Source organism: Haemaphysalis longicornis, unplaced genomic scaffold, assembly GCF_048455015.1.
Source record: "Haemaphysalis longicornis isolate Haplotype H1 unplaced genomic scaffold, Haemaphysalis longicornis Haplotype H1 scaffold_8, whole genome shotgun sequence".
Classification (NCBI taxonomy): domain Eukaryota; kingdom Metazoa; phylum Arthropoda; class Arachnida; order Ixodida; family Ixodidae; genus Haemaphysalis; species Haemaphysalis longicornis.
Genome location: NW_027526445.1, coordinates 47,759,686 through 47,784,563, shown reverse-complemented (window position 1 = coordinate 47,784,563; position 24,878 = coordinate 47,759,686). Strand labels below are relative to the sequence as shown.

The 24,878-nt window shown below is 46.1% G+C and overlaps 1 protein-coding gene across 1 annotated transcript in view; it reads left to right on the top strand.

Moving 5' to 3' along the window:
- LOC144148281 (ATP-binding cassette sub-family C member 2-like) overlaps positions 1 to 24,878 on the top strand; it is a 99,915-nt gene that overhangs the window by 22,748 nt on the left and 52,289 nt on the right. Inside the window, exons 5-7 of the mRNA XM_077679838.1 lie at positions 6,521 to 6,778; positions 9,711 to 9,914; positions 22,014 to 22,160. Coding sequence (XP_077535964.1) covers positions 6,521 to 6,778; positions 9,711 to 9,914; positions 22,014 to 22,160 — 609 coding nt within the window. The remainder of the gene's footprint in view (positions 1 to 6,520; positions 6,779 to 9,710; positions 9,915 to 22,013; positions 22,161 to 24,878) is intronic.

Genomic DNA, 24,878 nt, shown 5'->3' with positions numbered 1-24,878 from the left:
GTCAGCCCAGGTGCGTGCTGTGCAACGAACAACATCCTACAGGCTCGAAAGAATGTCCACTGAAGCTCAGAAAAGCAAGGATACCGCAGGGTAACCAAAATCAAAGGAAGTCAAGAAGAGACGACACCAAGGACCAAAAATAACAACGCCACAGGTGATTCAGCACCAAGTGGCCGGACTTGGACGAGCAGAAAGAGGGAAGACACAGATCCCAGTCCAGGGTGACGTCCCAACACAAGTCCCCCAGCACCTCAAAGAAGAAAGAGGATACAAAGACGGTTAAGCCTAAAGACTCCAGAGTCGCAGAAACCAAGAAACCCCCCAAGGTGAGCTGGTCCACGGTCGCTTCCTCCCTGGCTAACACTAATACGAAAGTTGAAACACACAAATCAGAGCAAGATCGAATAATTGGGGAGCCCAAAGCACAAATTGACAAACAGAACGCAGAGATTGCAGACCTCAAAAAACAACTACGGCAACTCCCCAGGCAAATAGTACGCGAGAACCATCAGTCACAATCCAAAAACCGCATGCCCTTCCCTCAAACTCAGCCCCCACCCATACCTCAGCCCTGGCTCCCGGAAGTTCTCTTAAATGACCCCAGTGGTATTGGGCTCTTCCTAGCTCAAATACTCGAGGTAATTAACAACCGTTTCGACATCCTACAGAGACAAGTAGATGCAAATAAAATAAGAAACACTGACGGTAAGAGAAAACTAGAAATGCAGGAACATTCAAGGAAAGAAAAACAGCAGATCCTAGAAAAGGATGAAAGTGACTCTGATTTCAGCTTTAGCGATGAAGAATAAAGGGGTGTGCACTACTAAGAATCACCTTGAAATCTGGTAGTGGAATTGCAGAAGTCTACTATGTACACAACACAGTTTAGAAAAATACATAGAAACACCACCAATCCAACCTGATGTCATATGTCTTCAGGAAGCAGGCAACAACGCCAGGCTGCTGGGCTACTATACAATTAAAGGACAAGAAGAAACCCGCATAGCTACTCTCGTCAGAAAGGACAAAACAGCCATACAACATGCGCTCGAGACAGCCACTTCTCACGCCACTCTCATAGAGATAGTCCCAACGAAGAGAAAAAGAAAAGCACTTTTGTGCTGAACATTTACAGCCCCCCGCGAAAAAGTGATGACAGATTCGAGGATCTATTCCAGGAAGCTATCAAGAAATCAAAGGGCAATCAGTTCATCGTACTAGGTGACTTCAATGCTCCCCATAGAGAATGGGGCTATAAACGTAACTCGAGAAAGAGAGACAATATTATTACTGCAGCGCAGATCTGCAACCTAACTCTCGTCAGTGACCCCAATCAACCAACCAGAACTGGCGGAGAAAATGCAAGGGATACATGCCGCGATTTAACCTTCGTAAAGGAGGAAGAAGACGTCGTGTGTACAAATTTAAGAGAGAATTTGGGCAGCGATCACTCGATAATTATTAACTCAATCCGGACTGTACAATTTCGGAGGGGTCTCGGGACAGTTACGATTACCCATTAGAAAAAGTTCAGGGAATACTTCAGTGGTGACAGCAATCCGGAGGAAAAAACTTCCATCAGGGAAGGTGTGCCAACATGAAAGAAAAGTACAAACATTCCACAGCATTTTTACAAACATCAATGCAGACTCCAAATATCGACTCCCATCTGGCGCACCTATGGGAAGCAAGAAATAGCCTGAAGAGAAGGTGGAAACGGCAAAAGAGAAACCGAAAGCTAAAAAGAAGGATTGGAGAAATCAATAAGAAAGCGAGAGAATATGCCGATGTCTTAGCAAGACAAAATTGGAACCATTTTTGCGAATCACTGCAAGGAACGTTGAGCACCTCAAAAACATGGGCGATCCTTAGAAGCATGCTAGACCCCCTTGCAACGAGGATGCAAAGCAACCACATGCTCAAAAGGATAGCCCGTACATTTAAAGGTAGCAACTAGGACCTCATTAAACTATTAAAGGACAAACTCAAAGTCAAACAGATCCCAGAGCCCTACAATGAAGTGTACAGGGGAAAACCAAACCAACTTCTGGACCAAGACATCACAAAGGAGGAGGTTTACAGCGCCATTATGGCTGCCAAAAAGAACAGCGCCCCAGGATCCGATGGTATCACAAATGCGATGATCAGGAACCTCGGTGACAGACAAGTAGAAGAACTTACAGAATGTATTAACAATAATATGTGGATCAAGGGCGAAGTCCCTCCCGATTGGCAGCACTCAGATGTCATGACAATATTGAAACGAGGAAAAAAGCCAGGAATCGACGCACTGAGACCCATATCTTTGACATCATGTGTGTGGAAAATATTCGAAAGAGTCGTTATGAACAGACGGTCAAACTTTATCGAGGACAACAACCTTGTACCACACACAATGTTGGGCTTCAGAAAGGGCATCTCCACGCAGGATGTATTTCTAATCCTCAAAGAAGAAGTGCTACAGAACATCCCAAGAGGAGGCGAGCACCTTATCTTGGCTTTAGATTTAAAGGGAGCCTTTGATCATGTGTCCCACAGGGCCATTCTACAAGCACTCAACGAATTGCATTGCAAAGTGAGGACATACAACTTCGTCAAAGCCTTCTTATCAGACCGCACAGCATCCATTCGGATTGGAGACGTTCGCTCCGACGCCTTCAAAATGCCAAACAAGGGAACGCCACAGGGATCAATTATCTCCCCCTTGCTTTTCAATATTACAACGATTACATGGCAAAGAAACTCCAAGAAATCCCCGAAATAGGTTCCATATTGTACGCCGACGACACAACCATCTGGGCCACTAAAGGCTCCCTGGCTCAAAAGGAAGCGGCACTCCAAGAAGCCACGAACTGGGTGGAAAAGTTGGCAAGAGATAACGGCCTAGAGTGCGCACCGGAAAAATCTGAAGTTATCAGAGTCCACGACACCAGATGTAGGAGCCCAGAGGAGATAAAAATCAAGCTTGGGGACCACGAAGTAGCAGACAGAGATAAATTAAGAATCCTTGGGATGATTATTTAAAGCAATGGCAGAGCAAACTTTACAATTGCAAAAATTAAAAAATCAACGCTGCAAATTGCAAAGATAGTTAGGAGGATAACCCAAAAAAGAGCAGGGCTGAAGGAAGAAGAAACTTAAGCAGAGTTGCTTACAGTCTGCCTTTTTACTCTCTAAATAGGCAGGAAAAGGAACAGGCCAACATTATATTGCGTACTGCATACAAAGCGGCTCTCGGTCTTCCAAACTACATGGCAAATGAAAAACTCATGAATCTCGGCGTGTCTAACACTTTTGAAGAAATTTGTGAAGCTACCCTTGTTTCACAAAAGAAAAGGCTGCAAAAGACGAGAACTAGCAGGGCCATTCTGCAGAGAGTAGGCTCCAGGTTAGATGTACATTCAATTATCGACAAAGAAGACGTAAGCAACGCCGCCAGAGAGAAATTGAAAGTGCTCCCCATTCCAAGAAACATGGACCCCCACTTACACGAAGACAGAAGGAAACCCAGGGTCAACTTCCTACGCAGAAAGTTGGAAAAAAACCCAAACGTTGTATATACAGACGCTGCCTTTTACGACAAGACCAATGCTTCCCTAGTCATCGTCGACCAAGAAGGAGTAATCAGGGACTGCCTCAAATTAACGAACACCAGCACAGAGGAGGCCGAAACTAGCGCCCTTCTATTGGCCGTAAGGTATAGAGAATTCCAAGGAAAAAGCCTCCAAATAATTACGGACTCTAAGAAAGCCGTACAAAACATTATAAATGGCCGAATCCACAAAAGGCTCACAAAAATTTTACCTCTAAATATCACTAAGTTATAAAATATCATTTGGACACCTGGACAGGAGGAGCTTGAGGGTATTAGAGAGCAGACCAAGCTGTGCGAGAACTTACTAACCGCTCAGCCAGCAGTCCTAGCTTAGTCACCCCTCTCCCCAATACCTTCGGTGAGCGACTCAACATTCAAAGAAAAGCCAGAGCTCTCTTTCCTCCACCAGATAAAAGCTTAACAGCTGCAGAGCATCAGTCTCTCAGACAAATACAGACGAACACCTATCCTAAAATCCTCAGGCTATCGAGGATGTTCCCCGAAAAATCCTCAAACGCATGTAATAAGTGCGGTGAAATATCCACCCTATTCCATGCATTCTGGGGTTGTCGTACTATATGGCCCTCCGGAAACACCAACACCAAGTTATATGAGCTATGGGAGGCAGCTCTGGCCAGCTCTGACCCTGGGGTTCAAAAGTATCTGATCTTTAGGGCCAAGACTGGGGCAGTGGAAATATCGGCCCTTGAAGGAGGGAACCTACCCTAGTTCAATCAAGACCTTTCATTTCAAACAAACGTTTCATCTCTTTCTCTCTCTCTCTCTCTCTCTCTTTCTTACATAGGTCAAACCGGTCGTTCCGTCAATAAACGACTGCGCGAGCATTACCTGTGTCGATCCAGAACTCTTCCCTTTCTAACTTGGCTTCTCATTTCAATACGTGTGGTTGTACACCGGCTTTGTCTGACACAACCTTGTTGTCCAAAAACACGAATCAGCATACAAGGGAGGTGTCAGAAGCTGTTTACATATCTAAAAATTGTGAAACCTATGTAAGCCAACCTTCTGTGACCTTCCACAAAAGCGAAGTTTGTTATCTTGCAGAACGTGTGACTTCACGGGTTGGAGGCTCGTGTACTTTTTCCTCTTCTTGAATTAGACTGTTTTGGCATGCGCAGTGTTTTGTGTATACATGTTTACTTTCCCAATAAAAAATTCAGTTGTGAGAGCAGCGTAGTGTTTGTAGCCTTCCTCGTCCTTGTCTTCGTCCTGGTAAATTCTGTTATGATTAATATTTTGGATTGGTGCTGAAAGAACCATTTAATTATTAATCCTAGTACGACTAAATTTACGATTTTTAGGTCAAACCACAGAGAGTTGCCGCTGGTCCCTTCCTTGGCGCTCGGTAGTACTTCAATTCCACCTTGTGACTGCATTTAGTTGATACGTATCCGGCTCGATTGTTACCTTAAATTTAACTATCACATAAACCACATAAAAACAGTGACTGCGTTCGGCATTCGAGCACTATTCAAGGCTACGAATTACTTCCCTGCTCATACCTTGCTGTCGCTCTATTTTTCATTCTTTCACAGCCACTTGAATTATGGTATCATTGCATGGGGCAAAATTTGTAAATACATTTTGCACTCTGTTCAACACATCCAAAACGAAACATTGCGCATCATTTTAAATAGTACTGTTTACTATAGTTCGGCATTACTGCAACGCAAGTTTAATACGCCGTCAATCAACTGCCTGTTTCATTACAACATTGCTGGGATGTTTAAACTAATTGACCACCAACTCTCTTTTGAATTTATCGATAATCAACATTTGCGTAATCCAAACCCCACAAGATTTGCCTGTCAACGAACGTTTTTACCGCCAACAGTTTACACTGACTACGGAAAAAAGAGTGCTCACTTCGCTTCGATTTCCTTGTGGAACACTCTGCCTCTGCACCTGAAATTGGCTTGTCCCTATCGGCATTTAAAAAGTGCTAAAAGATCTTCTTTTGCAGAACTAGCATCTTTATTTGCAGTTCATTTACCCATGTCTAAAAGTGAACATTTATTAAGTCCCATCACACTGTCTTTTAAACATATCACGTCATTAAGACTACTTTTATTTTTTTCGAGCAAGCACTGTCACTAATGCGTGAACTATTATATATTCCGAACTTCTTATGTGTTTAGCATGTGTGTTTTTGTGTGTGTATAGCTATTGTATCTTTGTACAAGATTTCGACCTACTATATAATGATGATCTGATAATTATTTTACCTTTACTATTCAAGGCATTCTTCATTGCTGTTTCTTTAAGTAACCATGATTTGTAATTGCTCGTCGAGGGTGCCGTGACAGTCATGGGACTTCGGGACCCTCGTCTGTATATTTTACCCGCCGCGGTGGCTCAGTGGCTAAGGCGTTGCGCTGCTGAGTACGAGGTCGCGGGTTCGATTCCCGGCCGCGGCGGCCGCTTTTCTGATGGAGGCGATAAGCAAAAACGCCCGTGTGTACGAGATTTCGGCGCACGTTACAGATCCCCAGGTGGTCAAAATTAATCCGGAGCCCTCCACTACGGCGCGCCTCATCGCCTGCGTTGCGTCGGCGCGTTAAACCCTACAATCAATCAAAATCAAATCCTCTGTATATTTTAAGAATTGTACTTCCCTCTCTTTCTCGCGCTAGTTGTTTTATCATGAACCAGTATCAACTCACGCAACGTGCCATCTTGGTATCAACAATGCTTGACTGAGAGCACAATGAGGCATTATTATAAGAAAAAAACTGGCATTTGTTAGTTTTTCAACACGGACTGAATGTTAACGGCCTTGCTTAATGCTTAGATCCCTAACCCTGTATTTCACCAAATAAATTCCCCTGGAGGTTTCCCAGAGTTACCTAAATGTTACCTGTTTTTAAGCACATATTTATGGTTATCCCATCTTGAAACTTCCAGATGATCCGCCTGAGCCCAGCGGCGCAGCCTAAGTACGCAGCTGGATACCTGGTATCGCTCGTGGCGGTTGACTGCACGACCCTGTCCAATGCAGCGACATCCGGACTGAGGCTTCTCGTCGGATTTTTAAGCATTCCATTTGTGCTCTACACACTGCATTTGCAAGTTGGAATGATTCCTGTCCTCTGCTGCGGGGCTTGGAACCTGCTGGCATTTCTCCTGTTGATTCCATCTTACAAGATACAGCAGGAGCTGTGGGTGAGAACTCTACCTAAGTATTTTGTGAAGACCCGATAAGGTGCCATCCATTGCTGCTATCGGTCTAGATGACCTATGTGTTCACATTAGGCACCATTTGGGAAACAAGTTTTGCCTAAAAACATCGTGGCCTGCTTTAGTGGCCTTTTTTGTTTGCCTAGCCAACCCTGTTGTTAGCCTGACTACAATGTCTACTTGGGGTTTGTGCCATGTGACGCTCGAAAATATTGCGCCAGAGGAAGGCTTTCGTGGCTTACAGTTGCAAGTAAGCTCTATTTATAAACAAATTAACGTTAAAAGATGATTGGACAGAAGCGCATTGACCCACATAAAGGGGGCATAAATATTTGTTTCTTCAGAATGCAGTGAATCGAAAATAAAAGTAAGCATTATTTTCGCATTTGTATTTTCAGAACTTTGGGGACGATACTCAGAAAGTTAGGATAGAACTAATTTGGCACGTACATCTGATAGCGAGTTAGTTATTGACTCACGAAGAAAGAGGCAGAGCTTAACCGTATTGGCTTAAGAAGAACCTTCCGTATAAATATGCCCTGTTACACTATTGTCGCCGACTCCTTCATATAGCCAGTACCAGTAATGGCGATTTCAGACGTACGATTTCTTAAAATGTAGTCACGCCTATTCCGCCCATTTGAGGAAGCATTGTGCCCACATCATTACAAACAGTTTGAGTATGGAACCGGTGACGTAACGTGGGGTAGCGAAGAAGTCAAATATCGTGTGTGGCTCACTGCGCTGAGTCACTGGTGGCTACCGGTACGTTTAATCATAACACTCACGATATTCGTGTGTACTTATAAGTCTCACTTTACACCAGGCCCTCTAACGTTTATTACTACCTAACGATTGGATGAGACGGAGCATGAACATTGTAACCCGTCTTTAAACAGGTATAGCTATTACCAACGTGCCTCAGCGAGAAAAAAAAAACACGAAGAACGTACTTGAGGTGAGGCGCCCTATCATCAGTATTGTTTTATCCGGCTCCAAACTAATTACAAGAGCTCGACCAGGTGCTAGATGTTGGCCCCTCTCTGAAAGGTACAAGGTTACTTAACGAGGCCTTAAAAGCAAAACGGGGTTCTGAAGCTAGTCTTCATGGGGTAAGTTATTTTCCTTCTTCACGAGAATAATGGGAAGGGGAACGGTACCCATGTCTTGTCCCTGCTGATAGACACTACGCAAGCTACAAATTAGTGGTGCTCTCGACTACGTACTAAATGCAGCCATCACATGCGGCCGATTGCGGCCGTGGCTTGAGGCAGTTTGACATGTTCGCAATCTTCTCCATGCTACTACCCGTCAAAGTTCTGGAGACAAATGTTTGTTTGGTGCTGCGCATTTCTACTGAGTGTCTTATGACATAATGGATGACAAAGATTTTTGCACTGCTACAGGACTTTACTGCTCTTACCCATCGGCAACTCTATCGATTGCAATTTGCCAAAAGCGCGGACTGCGCTTCTACACAGAGACACGAATAACCTTAACAAACCGCCACGGTGGCTGTAATGTTGACATCTGAGAAGATACTTTCATGAGGCAGCTGTCTTTTCCAAGGCATACAAAACAGAGAGCTCTCTCGCTGTTAGCGTCATAACGTCACTAAACCAAACAGCACAAAAATTGGTGGGTCTAACCACCAATACGGTGGCGGGTTATTTAGCAAACCTGCTTCGATTTTATTGAGTTGCCGTAATTCGCGAAAGAAAACTCAATCTTGGGTGTGAAGATGTGCTACTTGGTTCATTCTGATGGCAAAAAAGAGCGCAAAGAAAGTGAACGGAAGACGAGAAAGAGGCACACACGGGCACTGTCTAACAACTGAATATATTTTATTGCACGCAGGCAATATAAGGAAATACAGAAAGCACACTAAAACATGGTACAGTTAAGATTGTAGAAATGCTATCTCCTTGGGCAACAAGTCGAATAACGGATTGCTGACGCAAACCGTCGTTTGTTCGTGCTCGTTGGCGCATGTTGGTTTATGAGCGAACGAGCCCTCATGCGAGCCCTTGTTTGAGAATGTCATGCCCTTATGCGCTATGGTGACCAGAGAACACGCGAGATCTTTCAAGCATTTCGATGCACGAGCGAGCGGGCGGATGCGTCAGCAAAATTTAGTCGACTTGTCCAAAGAGAGAGCATATCTAGTCTTAACTCCATCTTGTTTTAGTAATCTTTCTGGGTTTCCTCTAACTTGGACACTTTCCAAATGCGTGCGCGAAACTGCTGCGTCTTGGCGGCCAGCGATGTCGACGTCGTTGTCTGCAGGCGTGCTTGGCAGGTTCGAAGCCACGCACGCAGACTTTTCCCTGTTTGCGCCGCTGCGCCGCGACCCCTCGACGTCTCTACTGCTCTAGTCAACACCAAACTCAGACCCTCAACCTTTCCCATGCCTCGGTTCTGCCGCGTCTTGACCTTACTCAGTACGCTCATTCCCGTGTGCGGACGATGCCTGTTCGGCGACACTTCCAGGAACTACCTCCTTTCTTCGAAAGGAATGGGAGGGACAGCAGGTAAACAGCGCCGCTGGGAACAAGTTACACCGATATTCTGAATTTTTATTCAAGCATGCATTCCAGCGAAAAGTGTGTAAACCAAACGAGTCCTTTGAATTTAAACTAAAAAGCAGCCGTGCGCTCCGTTGTTAGATAGCTGATTGTAGCTTTGTTGCTGTGTAGTATTTCAAAGATATACAAAGCCTTGGTGCCGCCAAGGAGTGCACTATAGCCCGCATTATGTGGACATGAATAATGATCAACGGTACCACGTGCTTGCATTCACTACTCTCCAAACTCTTGAACACTTACAAGAGCGACTTGGGCCAAAACTTTGGAATGGAGCGACTTAGTGCCTTGGCTTAGACCTTCCAGAATCGTGTGCACTTTTTTTTCTATTTCAGCGCCGTATTTTAGGTTGCCGCGACGCCCGTCTCAAGAAGATGACAGATCTGCTGTCGTGTGTGCGTCTTGTCAAATTCTACGCGTGGGAAGACACCTACGCTGATTTCCTCATGCAAAACAGGCGCAAGGAAGTCAAGCAGCAGTTTCTCGCCAACCTTTCAGACGGATTTGTTGACACAATGTTTCTTTCAACAAGTACCGTGGTAAGTGTCAAGGCCGGTATCGTTCAACTGCCGTGATCTCGTCGCTATAACCACCATATTTGGCTTCCAACACCGGCGTTAAGGGAAAGAATCGACAACTTCCTAACAAGGGGTGCTCAGTGCATGCGAATGATAACCGAAAGCATGCAGACTTACAGCTAGCCAGCTCTAGCCTCGTTCTAAAAATGGCACATATTTTGAAATCCCTGACGAAGCACTCAGTCGCTTTCACCCTCCGTGTGCCTTATCACGTCTTAAATGGTTAACTGGCGTGTAGTGATATGCTTCTTAGTCTGATAAGGGAATATTGTCTCAACACCTTGTTTTCTTGTTATATTGACAAAGCACGTCAATCACACAACACTGCCCTAATTACTGCGAATGACCTTGATTACATGAATGATTGGCAAACGTAATGAGATACTTATAACGTATATTTATGTACTTAATACAAGTTCACAGCGGCACCATCGTACAGCTTACACAAGGCACATTTTATGAATACAACTTATTTCCAGCTGGCGATGCTAAACCAAAACCAAAAAATATGATCATACTAATACTTGAATGACACTCCCCCTTTGAGTCCGTCAAATCAACTCTCACCAACTACCGCACAAGGTGCTATCCTCCCCACCCACTGTGTTGTTTCTAATTTGAGCCATTTGCTTGCGTGAGGCAACCCCTTCCATAAGCCACATCTGTGCAAAGCGCTAGGAGGGCTTTTATTCGCGGACAACTAAGAGAGCTCAAAATGATAGTGTTACACCTTTGACGACCCTCCCGCCCGCTTACTCAGGCTCTTGGTTGAAATTTTAGAAGCAAGAAATTCAGGGAATCTTGCACTCACGGGCAAGACTGTAATGTAGAAGATGTTGTAAGTAGTCATTGACGGATACAAAGTTGAGTTTTAGTATTGTTGTGTTGCTGTGGTTGACGTCGGTGGCATGGCATTTCAATGACATTATTTTGAGTAAGGCCAGACTGAGGTCGTCGTTTTGTTCGATATTTTCGTACGCCACTCGACAAGTGCGACTTACCGTCTATAGCGCATGCTTTGCATGCCGAGCCTCTTGAAGCGCGGCCTGTTCCTCGGCCGTGCGAACTATCCGCAGCCGGCCATGTGGAGAGTCAATGATCACCTACAGCAGCTTCGACATGCAAGTCGCGGCTCTTCTACGGTACAGAGCACATGCGCAGGGCGGCACGAGGACAAACAAACAGCGCGAGCGGTTCTCGCACGTGCCGGCACCTTACTTCGCAGTCCACAACGCGTTGTTTTTGGCGGTCCCATCTCCCCGCGAGGGGGACTCGAGTAAATGCGTCGCATATGGGGTGGGTGTATTGCGTTAACGTTTAGTGTTTGGGGAGTTGGTGGTAGTGAATGCGTTGTATCAGCAGCTTCTTGACATAGTTTGAATGGGTCAAGGATATAAGGCGCGTTTGTAGCTTCCCATTCTGTGTCGACTTTGTGGCGCAGTGGGTAGAGCACCCTGTGCATTGCGTTCCGCCCGCACGGTCGAGGGATCGAAACCAGGCGCCGGATAGTATTTTTTTATATAGTTTAGGGGGAGGGGTGCGGACAACGACGGTGCGGACTACGACGGACGTCAACGCGGGTGACATCGTGAGTTACTGAAATGCTCTGCATTTAACAAGAGCCGTACGCTATCACGTGCTTTCTCGTTCCGAACAACTGTTGCCATGACACGGCGAACGCTGGTAGTAGTAGTAGTACAACTTTTATTGTGAGAAGAAAGGGGAAGGGAACAGGGGTGAAAAGTTGAGAGGGAGTTCATGGGTGGGGCCCGACGTCCAGGGCTCCAGATTCAACGGCTCCCACCTTGGCTCTCTGGATCAGACGTAGCCGATCTTCGAGAGATGAGCTGGTAAGGGCTGCCTCCTATCTCTCGATAGGATTAATCTGTATACTATTGTTTTTCTGGGGCCAGATGCGCGGGCACGCCCAGGTTGCGTGAAATAGCGTGGCTATCACTCCGCATTTTGTGCACGTTTCTTGGAAGGATTGGGGAACATTTTTGCCAGTCGTGATTTATGTGGGTGCGTGTTTGTTTGTATTTACGTCAGGATTTGAGCTTCTATAGCATTTAATTCCTTGTGCGGAGTAGGAAAGGTACTTCTCTTCTGCCTAGTGAGCGAGAGTCTTTCTCCATATTTTTCGGGGAGGTGGGTGTAATAAGCGTGATCGTCAGGTGTGCGGTGTGTGAGTTCACGCACTGCCTTGCAAGCTGCTTCATTACCCTCCAGTCCTTCGTGTCCGGGACACCATGTGATATTGTATTTTTTCTTCAGTTCAGGGGAAAGAAGGTTTTTGAGTCGTTTTGGTATTCTTCCTGCAGCAAGATTCAATACTGCTCTCTTGGAGTCTGTTATTATGTTCCGACTTCTGCTCGTCTTTTCGCCGAGTCGAATTGCCATGAGGATGACACCAGTCTCCGCTTCTTCTGCGTTTGACTGTCTAATTGTCATACAATCTTGCAGAGTTCCCTTGAAATCTGTTACCACTAGTTGGCGTTGGTTTCGGAGTGTTTTCGTAGCCAATGTTGGCCAACCTCCCTAAGTGGGTGCGCTTGGCTTGACAAATGTGCGCTCGAGGCACGCGGCGAACGCTGTTTTTTTTTTTTTGGCTAGTACTGGCCAATCTCCGAAAGTGGGTATGCCTAGCTTGACGAACGTGCGCACGAATCATGCGTGCATGAGCGCTCGGTTAGAGATCCGCAGCTCAACTCCTATATGCACCACTCTGGTCTCACCTCCTCTGGTCGTTGCCCCCTTCGTGATGAACCTGAAACCATTGAGCAGTTTTTCTTACAATGCCGCGGTTTCGCATTCATTAGAAGAAGCTTCCTCGCTGAGCCAATTCACCGACTTGGACTCACCCTTTCAGTGCCGGTCTTACTTTGGTTTGGTGCCATTTCAATCGGGTTTACTCACAAGGATTTGGTTAAAGCCGTCCACGCCTGCATCTGGGAGAAAAGGCGCCTACCCTGTTAGCCGCTCTTCTCGAGTTTATTTGAGCAATACACACACGAAAGATATATTTCTTTCAACTTCTCATAGTCCGGCTTTTCATCTACAAGTTCCTATATTTTTTGAGCGATTGTTCTCATCAATCTTGTTTCTCCAAATCTTGGTTTTCTAAATCACGCACTGTACCCGCAAAAAAGCTCCCGATCCTGGCCAAAAACCCAACTGGGTATGCGCCACAAACTAAGGAACAACAACAACAGCAACAAAACTGCGGACGCTATACGCACACAATTTGCTCAACACATTCGCTGTTAAAAAGTACAAAATACTCCAAATGCAATAAGCAACATATAATATTTTGAGGCGTGCAAGCTGCATCCCATGTTTCCTTGGGGATGGTAGGCGGACGGAGCTCGGCACAAGACAAGCAGCGTTATCCCCCTCGTAGTGTTGTAGCCAAGCGGGTTGGTGGCGTCGCATTGTACATATTGATGCTTATTGTTTGTGTTGTTGCGACATTATCGCTTGTGAATGGCTAACTGTTGACGTAAAATTTACTGGGGTAACGCCATATGCTCTTCAGACACCGCGTACAACATATTGCCCATTCAGACTTCAGCACGCCGTAAACAAAATTGGCTGAAAGCAAACCCAAAACAGTCTCTCAAAGCTAGAGTAGAGACTGGTGGTGCAATCTATCAGTGTTTCATGCAGCTTTACGTGTGACATTGTGCTCATACTAACAAACAAAAATGGTGTTTTTTCAGTCCGGAAGTTTTCTATGGACGCCGATAAAGTAAATCCTTTTCATGTGTTAAAAAATGCTGTGACATTCTTGATTTTCGTTCTACGAGCTCATGAAAAACTAGGGTATAATTCACGGCCGCCATTTGTGCCTTAACTTTTCTGTTTTCTTCTTCATTTCAGTCATAAATTCGATGTACAACAGGTTGCACGTCAGGACAACTAGATTTGGCAGGACCCATTATTTTATTTTGCTCTTTCTATTGAACTTGGGGGCATATTAGGGGCGAAGCCCCTTAGGGGTTGGGGCTGTTGGCGTCTCCTGTCGTCGTCGTCGTCGTCGTCGTCGTCGTAATCGTCGTCTCATGTAGTCGTACTACTAAAACACCGGAAAACTCATTTACTCCTCGCGCCAGAAGGTAACGCGCACTAAACAACACCGGGACATTCGTTTGCGCCTCGCGCTGGAGCGCTTCGTAATGCGTACTACAGAAACACCGGGACACTAGTTTACGCCTCGCGCTAGAGAGCTTCGTGCTTCAAAGACGAGACTTCTACAGCAAAGCTGTATGCCTCTACCTCCCAACGGTTTCATCTCAGTTGGCAAAATCTCCAAGCCACCAAGAATACACTTATACACTGCATGCTTCGCCCCTCGCCAATCTTCATGTTTGTGGAGATGGCCCGGGATTTTTTTATTGCAAGTAAATCATAAAAAATCTCTTGAGGTTCCCCCGATGCCTCTGCCCTCGAAAATATCGTCAAATGGGGACACGCTGCACCGATAACATTTTGTTTCTTTTGTAGGAGGCTTCCTTTCCATTGAAAGATGTCAAAACCGAAGACAAGGCCTTAAGGGCTTGCCAAGATAAATTTCTTCAGGACTGTCCGGTTGGACTTCCCAGGAACTAACTGGTTAAATGGGCACTTACCGGTGAAGGGAATAATTTGCTCGTCAACGCAGATGTTTGGTGAGCACGGCAGAGTGAGGCAAGCGTTTGTAATGGTGTCAAGAAGAGGTAGGGCTTTCCATAGCTGATCGCCTTCGTTGTCTTTATCGGAAACAGCGAGGAACACCCACAGACGTGATTGATTGTAATGTGTAACGCGCCGACGCAACGCAGACGATGAGGTGCGCCGTAGTGGAGGGCTCCGGATTAATTTCGACCACCTGGGGATCTTTAACGTGCGCTGAAATCTCCTACAGACGGGCGTTTTTGCTTTTCGCCTCCATCAGAAAAGCAGCCACCGTGGCCGGGAATCGAACCCGCGACCTCATGCTCAGCAGCGCAATGCCTTAGCCACTGAGCCACCAAGGCGGGTCACCCACAGACGTGCACACACACACGTTCACACACACATACACACACGCACACACACAACACAACACACACGTAGTACACACACATACACAAAACATACAGAGCACACACATACACAAAACACACACGATGCTACACACACACACTCGCAACACACACACGACACCACAAAACACACCCACACACGCACCACACAACACACACGCAACACACACATACACAAAACGCGCACAGTACACACAACACTCACGCATACACAAAATACACAACACACCCACAACCCACACCCACCCAACACAACACAACACAGACACACAACACACACGCACGCTCACACACACACACACACACACACACACACAACACAACACACACGCAACACAAATACACAAAACACACAGCACCACACACCGGCATACACAAAACACACACGACACAGACACAACACACACGCACGCACACACACACACACACACACAATCTATGGCACCATGTTTCACGGTTTCTTGGGAACTTACTCCCAGTGTGCAACATATTGCACATCTGATAAATGTTCAATGAAACGTCATAGCCAATAAAAAATGACATCATAATTATCTCTGTACTCTAAAAAGTTCAATTATTTAAAGATTAAGTGGTTTTATCTCCGTCATGTCTCCGGTCTCAGGAGGATATAGTTTGGCTATCACGATATCAGCGCCATGTTTATATATGTGAGGCCCTTCGAGGAACCGCAATGGGTGCAGTCCTTAGGCACACTATAATGAACACATCAAATACCGGTCACCACTATCAACTGAGTGTAAATGAATTTGGTTACATCCTTAATGGAACGCAGTGGAGGTTTAGGCAGCACCAACGCATTATAACTCCACGGAAACTTTCTAACCACGCAATGCTTCCCTCCAAGTTCAGATATCCCTGTGTTCATACTGTTGTACAAGCGCGAGAACAAATAAATTTATTATAACCCACATATCAGGGCGCAGCGACTAGTGATAACAGCGCTGCCCTAAGAACAGAAAATTATCCAATCAGTCTGCATGTAACATGGTCATTATACACACTGCACAAAATTTTTGGCGTGGTCAACAAGCCACTACAAATCAAGTCACACAAACTTCACCAGTGTTCAGAAAAACAGCTCATAAACTAACTCAGCTCAGTACGGCACTAGAGAAACGCTCAGGATGTTACTCCTGACCACTATAAAGCGCGTAGACCAACGCAAGAGGAAGGCTTCTTCCCCTAGAGCTGCCAACTCAAGACAATTTATGAGTAAATTTAGGCCATGACGAACTGTGAACGCCACTTCAGATACATTTTCAATACCTTTAGTAAGTGGAGCGTTCGTAAGGGCAAGAAACGACTAACTCGGAAGGTTGTTTTTTAAGGCAAATAACACTGGGTTGGCAAGCGGTTATTTTGTTCACGCACACCAGAAAATGTGCGTTTAATTGTATACAAACAACATATCGGCAAAACCCAAAACATTTTTGTGCTACATTTTGAAGCCTTTTGTTTGCTCTATAGAATATTTTGTTACAAACATCTGTCTTTCATATTTGGTACATAAACAACATTTTTGTTTTATCACACAGTATTCCCATTTATAAGTTTCCGTGGCACGGGTCATACATACCATCGTTTAGTGCAAATTTACAACTGAGCACAACTCATGTAACCCGTAAATACGTAAAGACAGAGTAGCAGGTTCACTTTATTTGAAAATACACGTTAAATTGGTTTTTAGAGAAGATTACTCCCCCTAGAAGTGGATTGAAAACGTTCCGCACGGGCGAAGACATGCGTTATCGGGTAATTGGAGAGATTCAGTTGACTATTTTTGAATGTCCGCTACCCTCAGATACTGTGTTTGCACGGTTCCAACGCGTCCCAGTTGTAACGCACGGGTAAGTTTACTTATGAAAATTCTAAAAAGTATTTTGACCCCCATTCAACAGCGCTAATGTTAAGACATGACACCACGTATCCGGCAGGAGACACCTTATTTGGCGTATGAAAGTGTCACATTTATAATCCCTCGTGCTTCAAAAACTTGCTTATCCAGCTCCTGCGACTATTCAATCAAAAGCGGGTAACATTGAAAGACAGCTTTGGTTTTTAGCACTACTCTAACGTGCAAGTAAATTTCAAAGGGGGCTGTTACGATTGATCCCGCAATTCGGCTTCGTTTCAGTACTCCTGGGCTGTGCGCTCAAGCCTCCACTACGTGCGCCTTTCAGACAAGCCCCACCGTGTCGGTGACTCATGTTTTCACGTCTCGACAAGCCCGGGTCAGACCCTTCGCTTTCGGCGCGTTTCAAACTTCGACGGTTACGGGTGAAGCACGTCTCAACGCCCTTCAAGGGCACAGAGGCCCCGTCATCGCAGCGGAGTCCTCATCTCTCCCTTCTCTCGGACTCAACTTGCGCCGCTACTACCGACTGCTCACAAACTCTGGAAAGAGCGTTGTGTGTGTTTGTGACGTTCGTGGTGTGTGCACAATCTAGAGGGAACGCTGTTTTGACCGTTGGCGCTTTCGGGTATAAATAACCTCGCCCAAGCGCTGTAGATCCATTCCTGTTTGAGCAGCGAATCAATGATGTCACTCTGCTCGAGTCCTGTACTGTTACCTGGCCCGTCGGGGCGTTGTTCTTTGGCTTCGGCTCACCTCTCGCTATGAAGTAAACAGTTACGTTAGCTTACGGCTACTGGACTTCTTCACGGCTGCAACAGCAGCTGGCCGCTCGCTTCACACCATGCTACCAAACGTATGTCGGAGGTGACGGAGCTCGGCTCGGGTTGGCCTTCCCGGTCGCAACAAGGCCTGAAACAGGCTTTGCCGATACATGGGTGTTCAGATTTTCAGGTTAATCAAAGTTCCAGTAATCACCACCTTTGACGGTTTTGTTGAAGCGATGGGTCGCTGCATATAGTCGCTGAAAATCAAAACACCTCATTTGCTTCCGCGCCGCCGTTGTCCATCGTTTTGTCGATTTCATCGCACCGCGCGAGCGTGCCTACCTTGCCCACGATGCCTCACTTCCCGGTGGCCTGTCGTCTGCAGGACCATCGGGTTGCGTGCGTGTGCTATTGCGATATCCTGCGCCGCAACATCGCTTGATACAAGGCCTTCTGACTTCCTTCGTACCGTTTGCACCGATCTTTTTATCATTCTGTGTATAAATTCTACACTCCGCTCCCGGCTAGAAGGGCTGATTAAAGGAATGAGGAGCTTTTACACCTCCACACCACCCCGAAAGATCCCGCGGAAAGAGAACAATCGTGCTGGAGTTGCGGTGACGTTATGTGTTGGCAGGTATTTCAAATTTTTTCAGAGAGATCACGTGCAGGTGTTCCGAACCGACATGAGTTTTTGTATAGGGTGTTCGGTCTCGGATGGTGTATTTTTTTCAAGCGGGTGGGGGAGGGGGGGTTGAAATCGGGTGCTATTTGTGAAGCTTATAATCGGTGAGAAAATAGCGCAGCAAGCATTTTCGGCACAATAACTCCTCACTCCTTCAAAGGATCCACGGCTTTCACTCTTTTCACGCTCTTGGGCGCCTTTCCTACTTCCTCTTCAGTTTCTTGTAGTACACCGCAAGTAACGCCGTCAGTAGTTTTCCCTGGCCTAACGTCGCTGGCATACACCGTGGTGTAAAATCGTTCTGCTGCCTTTGTTATCTCGGGCGTGTTGTGCAACGTTACCCTGCTCGTCTCTAAGTGCGTACATTCTGGTTTTACCGATGGCTAGCTTCCTCTTAGTTTCTTTCAAGCGTCCTCCTATTGGCTGTGCTTCCTCATCACTGCCATGTTACATGCACGAATGTCATTTGTTTTACTTCTTTTATACAATTCAGAGGGAGAGAAAAAACATTTCAATCAACTCAAAAGTGAGAGTAGAATCCTAGTCCGGGAATCCATGCTTTGAAATAGCCGTTTTGACCCGTGTCGCCAAGAGAGAACGGTCCTCCAGTTGACAGCTGATCCACTGTGTCTCCTACAGCTCAGGAAAGGAACAGGTGGAAAAGTCAGTAATGTCCTAATAGATGAGAAATGGCGTCGGAGCTGCGGTGACATCGGGGGCTCGTTGGACTAGTTCGCGAGCCTGTTGATGGGCGAAGTTGTTGCCCGTTGCAGAGGCATGGGCAGGTGTCCAAACAATCGCCACTCGGTGAGGGGGACGGTAGTGTTGAAGTATCCATAGGGTCGTTTGTGCCATCCTCCCTGCGGCGGTCATCTTGAGAGTCAGTGATGATGACTTTGCTGGTGGATTGGATAAGGCCTGCCTAAGGCAATGGCGAGTTCTTCAGCTTCTCGAAGGTCGTCCAGATGGACGCGCATGTAATTAAATGGTTTTTTTTATGCTACCACATCAACCATGGTTTTGTTGTCAGCGTAGCTCTCACCCCATCGGTGCAAGACACGTCAGAGGGATTACCTTATAGGCGTTTGGGCTTGGCTGCGAGAGCTCGTGCGCCCGGGATGGAGGTCAGGGTTCATATTCTTCGGAAGGGGTCGTACCGAAATATTTTTACGCCGCTTGTCTTACAGAGGGGCTAGGCGGGTTTGTTCTGCCCAGGGCCAGTTGATGCATTGAATAACAAAGCGGCCTGCTTGAGTGTGTGTCAGACGGAGGCTGATTGATTGATTGATTGATTGATTGATTGATTGATTGATTGATTGATTGATTTATCGATCGATCGATCGATTGATGATTGATTGATTGATTGATTGATTGATTGATTGATTGATTGATTGATTGATTGATTGATTGATTGATTGATTGATTGATTGATTAATTGATTGATTGATTGATTGATTGATTGATTGATTGATTGATTGATTGATTGATTGATTGATTGATTGATTGATTAATTGATTGATTGATTGATTGATTGATTGATTGATTGATTGATTGATTGATTGATTGATTGATTGATTGATTGATTGATTGATTGATTGATTGATTGATTGATTGATTGTGAGGTTTAACGCGCAGACGCAATGCAGGCGACGAGGCGCGACGTAGTGGAGGGATCCGGTTTGATTTTGACCACCTGGGGATCTTTAACGTGCGCCGAAATCTCGTTCACACGCGCATTTTTGCTTTTCACCTCCATCAGAAAAGAGGCCGCCGCGGCCGGGAATCGAAACCACTACCTTGTGCTCAGCAGCCAACGCATTAGCCAGTGTCAGACAGAGGCGCTGACTTGCCAGATCACCTTCAGTGAGTTCTTCGATAGTGTTATGAAACAAATTTGAAGATTCTTGGTTGTCGATGTACTCATGGGGAGCCCGAGGGCTCGTTTCAATGCTTTTGGAATGATCTCAAAAGGGGTAAACTGTGCAAGGAAGACGCCATACAGAGAGAGGTAACAGAACAAGGTTACAAATAACAGAACTCCCGCTGGCGCAGTTTCAGGCAGGGGGCGCGCGAGCACTGCGATGGCAGGAAATTCGAAATGCATGGGGTGGTAGCAGTGAGTGTACAACGGCGATACAGCCCATAATGGCGAATCACTGATGTGCACTTCCGACAGCTTTCACATTGAGTGGAACGGCTTTAATTTTTTCTCTCTCTCTCTGTCGGGTGCTGCCTTTTCCTTTTTTTCCTTTTTTTTTCTAGAGAAGATAGAGGATGGCGAGAGACTGCGCGCCCATTTCTTCGGGTTCGCATCTCGAAGTGGTCATTGCGTATGCCGTACTTTTGAGCCTGTAATTATTGAAGGTGCACTCCGAAGGACGTGCAATACCGTATACTTTATCGCGCATGTGTTTCTACTATGGTAGCTTGCGCTCCACCGCCAATGAAGGGGACCTGCGGTAGTTCGAACAGATTTTCTATCCCCTTGGAGTTAGAATTAACGAGGTTCGATATTTCAATGATAGATAAAAGAATGCTGCCTAGGGCCGCAACAGAACGCAGGCCATTGATGAATGATTGTGCGGCGTCCGCTTAATCGTCTGCAATTTTTCTCTGCTCATGGGAAAACACAAAAACATGCTTTTTACTGAGCACTCTTCTGGCTAAACTTACAGTTAGAGGTAGTCCGAATTATACGCTGAATATAAAACTGCATTACTTAGGAGAACGTGGAATGCTTTCAAATATACGTACGTTTTTCCACACCAGGCGTTTTGAAATGGTGGAACAAACAAATAAGACACGCGTTCGGACAGTGTCTAATACCCGTGCCACACGTACGCGAAAAATGACATGAAGTGTTTAAGGCCTTAAGATTCCCATTGACATTATTGGGGCGGGTCGTGCTACACGCGAAAACGCAAAGGCAATAAATGTGTTCGGCATGATAGTGATAATGACTAAAAAGAGAAACTTACTCACTCTTTAGAAGTTTTTAACATAAAAAAAGTCTTACAAGGGTTAAAAAGGTTTTTTTGCTAAAGAATACGTTATGAGAAATGGTGTTTTCAAAAACATGGTGTGAGCCGTTTCTAAAAATGGCTTCAGCAGCTGCCGTCGCCTGCCAGCGGTGCCAAATCCGAAAAATTCAAAACGACGAGTAACACGATGTTTTGCCTTTTGCCGCTGTTTTTAGTGAAGTTTGTCTTCTTCAAAACTTCGCCACCCAGAGTGCACCAGGCATCGCCTTATTTCGAAGTTCAGCTACGTTTCCGCGTCAACACCCTGGTTCTGAGAGTTTTGTTGGTTTCATTTGGCGCTCATCGCGTTCTAGAGTAGGCAGATTTGAGGCGTTCTTGGAGGCGAATGAGTTGTGCAGAACTCCTTAAACCAAAAATGACATTAAAGCGAATGGCATTAGATTTTTGCATGTTGCAGTAAATTAATGGTATTAAAACCTAAGGCATTAAGCAGTTAATGTCATTCTTCGTGTACGTGTGGCACGGGTATACCCTCCGAAAATTACCTCGTCTGGTCGGCCCCGCCGCCATTCGCTTAATTTTCGCTGCTGTGTGTAATGTTCAGTGTATAAACATCCAAACTTTTTTTTTTTCACGGGAACTTTTGAATCCACATCTTTTAACTTTGAATGACTTCGCTTGTCATCCGCAGATGACCATTATACTGTTTGCCACGCTTGCAATGACTTCTCCGGATAAGGTTCTGACAGCATCGGTATCGTTCTCATCATTATACGCTCTCTCGATTCTGGATCCAGCAAACACAAACATGGTGGCCCTAGTAAGAGTCTGGATACTGGTGAGTAACACCCTTCGTTGTATCACTAGAAATGTCAGAACGAAAGTATTCTGCTTCCAGTTTTTTGCCACTCTATCTATATACAATTTAGTTATGTTTAGCTCCAGAGCCGAAAAGTAACGATTTATAACTGCTGGAGTCATTACATTGGCAGTGACAAAAATATTCTCTTTTTTGGTGTATTTTTGCAGCTTTTTTGAAGAGCTGCAAAAAAGCTGTATCATTTTCGCCCAGCTTTAACAAGCCCTATGGTCCCTGTTACACGTTGTCATTAGGCTATCCGATTACAAAGGCACATTCCGGGATGTATACAAGATGTACACAGGATTTTAGTACTAATAAAAACAAAACTACTAATCAAAACAAAACTATTATTTCACATCGGCTTACGCCGACGTGAAATAATACGTGTAATGTGCGCACCATCGCTAAAGATGGTCTTCTTGAAACAAGTAGCGCGTGAGTAGGTGTGCTTGGTGGCATAAGATAAGGTTATTGGCCTGATATAAAAAATGATCTCTGAGAGCACTCGTTATACGGGGACCTCGGTGGTAGGCACGCCTGTGCCAAAGGAAAAAATTCTGATTGACAGATTGATTACAGGGTTTAACGCGCCGCCGACACAACGCAGGCGATAACGCGCGCCGTAGCGGAGGGCTCCAGATTAATTTGGACCACCTGGGGATATTTAACGTGCGCCGAAATCTCGTACACACGGGCGTCTTTGCATTTCGCCTCCATCAGAAAAGCGGCCGCCGTGGCCGGGAATCGAACCCGCGACCTCGTGCTCAGCAGCACAACGCCTTAGCCACTGAGCCACCGCGGCGGGTAAAGGAAAAATTTCTGAGTAGCTTTGACGTTGTTTGAAGAGTTGCAATTCGCCAGTATTCTTTGACAGCAGCGATCCCATCCCGAGTATCCTGAAGAAACGAGGAATGTCGAGCGTCCCTCGAATGTTGGCTGGCTGCGACTGCACCCTAGCGTCTTCGTATTTCTCTTTTCAAAACCCCTAAACGGCATCTACACGGTCGGCCGGAGTCGCCCCAAATCAACATTCTCCCCAATTATATAGCCTAATTAAGACAATTTGCGTTGAACTTGTCAGGTTTGGTACTCGGCGATGGCACCGTGTAGTGAAACAAACGTGCAGGTTTCCTTTATGGGCGCATTAAAATTGTTTGGTGTACAGTTGTGGGCCATGGCAAGCCGTGTATTATAGAATGTTAGATACAGCTTAGTACTTTTAAAGGAAAAGCTTTCTTAGTGGTTCCGATGGCGCTCTGTGAAAAAAAAAACTCCCGAAGCTTGCACTAAGTCGCACAAGGCTTGAACCGTCGCGAAGCTGAAGGATTTGTTTATCTCTATGAGCACTGAAGTACACATCCCCACGAATTTGTACGTCGTAATTTTTTTAAATGATCCGTCATCGCTTTTACACGGTGCTAGTAGTAGTGATATGCACCAATATCGTAGTGTTCCTCATGCCAAGCATTACATGCGCGGTAACGCTTGACGACAGCTGCAGTGCAGCGATGGCGCGTACGTGCACGATGCGCAAGGCGTTCCTGGAGTCGTGTCGAGGTTCTGTGGAACAGGTTTTGCGCCAGCTGTGGCGTTTTTGCTTGCTAGGTAACGGGAGGCGCTCCTCGGGGTTTTCACCAGAAATGAAATTTATTAACGAGGAAAACTGGGATTGTTGTTACATAATCTAAAGGCAAACCAGCGCAAAAAGAAAGACAAGGACAGAGCAAAACACACGATGCAGTCCCTGTCGTGTATCTTTCTCTGTCCTTGTCCTTTTTGCGCTGTTTTGCCTTGTTCTCCCCAGCTTTTTTTTTTTTTTGCTAAAGCCATTGCGCCGGAGTCAACACGCTCACGAGCGCTCGGCCTTTTCTCTCTACGCGGGGTTTTCGCCAGTTTTAGAGCAAAGCTTTATTAATCTCGTCGAGCGGTTTCGCGGTCGTCCGCAATATGACACCTTCATTTGACCGCAGCTCCGTCACACCCCCTTGTAGCGTATCACGTGACTCACCGGGCCCGCTTTCAGCTCTGTGCACAACGCCCTCTTTTCAGTCAGTTCTGCCCAAGTGAGCAGCGGGGGCTGCGGCGGGGGTATCCGTCCAGCTCATAGGCAGCGGGCCACCCCCGCAGCCTCACCGCCCCGCAGCTGGTGGTGCACCTATGCGCCGCTGGGTCGGCAGCCCGGCGGTGGCCCTCATCTGCGCTGCCAATTCCTGTCGGAGACTGAGGAAGAGGGCCATGGCAGCCGCTTTTCTGATGGCGGCGAAAAACGAAAACGCCCGTGTGTTCGAGATCTCAGCGCACGCTAAACACCCGCAAGTAGTCAGAATTAATCCGGAACCCTCCACTACTGCGCGCCTCATCGCCTGTGTGTGTCGGCGCGTTAAACCTCGTAATCAATCAGTCAATCAAGACTGGGGAGAGCGACCAGTTAGGCTCGAGAAACGCCGTAAGCGGGGCCACAACCAAAGGCAAAGGCAGGCTTTGGACGAATGCTATAATACATGCAGCTACATCAAAGGTTGACCAAGTGAAACCAAGAATTAGCCAGACTAAGCCTAGCTTTCGCTTGGCATATCCAGGGTTCGGTCAACTAAACCGCAGCCATCTTTTTTTTTTTTTTTTATGCTAAAGCCACTGCACGTGCTGGGCACGCTGCGCGGTCATCGCGAGGTGCGAGGTCCCGTGCGCTCGGCA